A 3,309-nucleotide genomic window follows, 5' to 3' on the forward strand; every position below is an offset into this window, starting at 1 on the left:
ATGTCTTAACACTTCAATCATGTCTTACATTTACGATAATGTCTTAACACTACAATCATGTCTTAACACTACAATCATGTCTTAACCCTTCAATCATGTCTTACATTTACGATAATGTCTTAACACTACAATCATGTCTTAACTCTACAATCATGTCTTAACTCTACAATCATGTTTTAACCCTACAATCATGTCTTAACACTTCAATCATGTCTTACATTTACGATAATGTCTTAACTCTACAATCATGTAAGGCATAAATAAACGTCCTATTTCCTACAAACTGTCCACCCGGCAGTCAACAATTTAATGAAACAGTACATGAATGTACACATACCATGCCAGGCTTTAACGCTGGAGACGCTGCGTTTTGCCAAACAAATTGATATGTTTAATTTGTTACAGTCATTATTAAAATAAGGATTGTCCGTAAAAGCATTTAGACGCCATCGCATTTTGAAGGATACACTTCGGCAGGAACGAGACAATTTTCATATTTTCATGTATTTATTATACCTTATACATTAAAGACATTAATATACAAATGAAAGATTTGTAGATCTTGAAGTTTACAGTCAATCAATCAACAACACACAACATCAAATAAGAGGAAAATCCAAGGAGAAAAACATTATGCCAATTAATACTGGCTTTAGTGCTAATTTAATTTTGAAGGAAGCGTTTCTTGATTTTTAATCAGTGAATAATAACTCAGTTAGGTGACTAACTGACACCAACGTATTTCAACACGCATACCTCGATAGTCAGTATGTTCTTAGTTTGACAGTGACACAGGAAGTGGTCCATCACATCCACGAGTTGAAGCTTCCGGCACGCGGAGTACCGGACTGGGGAGCCGGCAAGAAGGAGGGGCGAGACATGGGCGCCCCCCTGGGGGTCCCGCTGAACATGGATCCATCCTCCCCAGTGAAGGAGTTTACAGAGGAGTTGCGAGGAAGGTCAACATCCGAGGGAAAGTCGTCGTCATCGTTATCAAACACCGACAACGCGGACTGCCGTCGCTTGTATGGGTCATACCCGGAACTTGTGCTGCTTTCCAGGGAGGCCTTCCGGTCGAAGTCCTTCATCAGCCCCTGCCGTTTGGGGAAACTCGGGTGGGTGACGTTGAACCCACCCGACGACGAGGATGCCAACTTCCACACCCCATACCCAAGCCCCCCTAGGACAAGGGGAGCGACAACTCCTGCTGTTGCAGCAACAGCTTCCGGCCAGATTGGTGTACCCTGTCCGCCACCGGAAGTACAGTTACATGTCCGCGCACACTAGAATGCAGAGACATTTCAATATAAGTCAAATATGTTTGTCTGAACTCCTTCGATGGTCACGGGTATTTATTCAAAATGAGACATCGTTTGTCAAAACGTCGTTTGAAGCGCCATCACTCCAAGGCACTAGCCCCTACGTTTTAAAGGAAGCTATTTCGCATTCCGACAAATAGAATTTGTTTCTGCAGATATTTGAGACTGGGTATTCTATGACGTTGTCGTTTTGACCTTGCTCATCTGGTTGTCTTTAATGTTTGAGTAAATTATATTTTGAAACTTTTAGTTGTATACAGTCGGTTTGAACTCGCTCAGCCTACGAGCTAGCGTTTTGGTTAATGCATTCCTATTCACACCCAATACCCAGGGTCGACTCCATCCGGCAAGGGCACAGTAATCCAATTATTTACGTCCACCTTCACAGAGAACATTGCTAACTTTTCACTTTATTTGTAACACTATTATTATTTATTCAACACAATACATTGGGTGAGGTGAAATGGGGTTTAACGTCGCGTCCAAGATTATTGCACTTATATAGCGACGTGCATGTACGTGTGTGTGTTTGTGTGGCTGCTTGTACTAGTCCGGACTGATGCCGATTTATAGTGCTAGGTCACTGAGATACCATGCCGCAGTTTAACATGAATATCCCACTCAGACACAATTTACTGACTCCGAGCCGACCAGTCCTTGTTTTAGCCCCTTAATGCCGAGCGGCAGACAGGGTAACAACAAGTACCATCTTTTAACGTCTTTTGGTATGACGCGGCCGGGGACCAAAGCCCGGACCTTCCGCTCTCCGGGCTCTACCACTAGACCATGGAGGTGGTCTCACAATACAATGGAATGTTAAAGATGTTATAGTTAAAACGCTGTTGTCGTTGTAGAGACATTACGATACAACGAGATTTCTGGTGTAGTGTTGTAGTTCTGTAGTGTTGTAGTTCTGTAGTGTTGTTGTTCTATAATGTTGTAGTTCTGTAGTGTTGTAGTTCTGTGGTGTTGTAGTCCTGTAGTGTTGTAGTTCTGTAGTGTTGTAGTCCTGTAGTGTTGTAGTCCTGTAGTGTTGTAGTTCTGTGGTGCTGTAGTTCTGTAGTATTGTAGTGTACACAGATATTGAAACGTTTTTAGGAAAATGGTTAATCATTAGAAACGTAAAAGCCAATAAAGAATATATCGAAAGCGATAACTCACGAAACTGTCGGCCGCAACCACAAGGCAAAGATGACAGATGGCCACACACACAAGCAGAGGACGCGCCATTGTGCTGAATGTGTGCTTGTGTTGACAAATCCCACATTAAGACAGGGATTTTATCTTTGTCGCCACTTTCATGGCCGCGGTACATGTATTGATTATTGACCGATAAGAAAGCACATTTTAACATGTTAATACTTTGTTTTAATAATTTATAAAGTTATAAAGTTATAATTATTCACGTTATTTCAACAAGCAAGGTATATATTTTTTGGGGACTATCAATATTTCAGCTCTATGACGGCGGTGAACCCATTTAAGGTCGGTTGGGTAACCCCTTTGGTTAAAGTGAGTGGGTGAGTGAGTTGGGTTTAACGCCACTTTTAACAGTATTCCAGTTATATCCCGGCGTGGCAGCTTAGTGGGGATGAAAAGCTCGAAGTGATGCGGGTCTCAGACGTTTACCACTTCGAGCACGGGTATGGTGCTGACAAACCTAGAAACATAATCGGGGCTAGCCGGGATTCGAACCCACAATCATAGGTTTCTGGCGTGCCCAAGGCATGCAAATCTGCACAGCGAATCGCGGCGCCCTAGACGACTGGGCCACCCGTGCCCCCCATGGTTAAAGCGTTTACTAGCAGACCGAGGTTCGATTCCCTTCATGTTTGAAGTCCAGTCGTCGCATTGACCCGCATTGGTAATTGCTGAATGCGACGTATATTTTGGTATGGTACTGACGCGCTAAGGATCGTATTGCACCGTGTTCCTGCAGCACCAGGACCCGTGAAGATCCGGGGTAGAATAGGTCTTCAGCAACCCATGC

At 43.4% G+C, this 3,309-nt stretch overlaps 1 protein-coding gene across 1 annotated transcript; it reads right to left on the reverse strand.

Moving 5' to 3' along the window:
- Window positions 1–501: 501 nt before the first annotated feature.
- On the reverse strand, window positions 502–2,611 carry LOC124116804. The gene is made up of 2 exons (XM_046478317.2): window positions 2,481–2,611; window positions 502–1,283 (listed from the first exon to the last, which is right to left on the reverse strand). Exons 1-2 carry the CDS (start codon window positions 2,547–2,549, stop codon window positions 807–809), a joined length of 546 nt encoding a protein of 181 aa, XP_046334273.2. The 5' UTR covers window positions 2,550–2,611; the 3' UTR covers window positions 502–806.
- Between the last annotated feature and the right edge of the window lie 698 nt (window positions 2,612–3,309).

Source organism: Haliotis rufescens, unplaced genomic scaffold, assembly GCF_023055435.1.
Source record: "Haliotis rufescens isolate VD_foot unplaced genomic scaffold, xgHalRufe1.0.p SCAF_116, whole genome shotgun sequence".
NCBI lineage: Eukaryota > Metazoa > Mollusca > Gastropoda > Lepetellida > Haliotidae > Haliotis > Haliotis rufescens.

Coding starts and splice junctions, on each gene's coding strand:
- LOC124116804 (XM_046478317.2), bottom strand. CDS start 2,549: ATGGCGCGTCCTCTGCTTGTGTGTGTGGCCATCTGTCATCTTTGCCTT. Junction 1,284..2,480: donor TGGTTGCGGCCGACAGTTTC/GTGAGTTATCGC, acceptor TCTGCATTCTAG/TGTGCGCGGACATGTAACTG.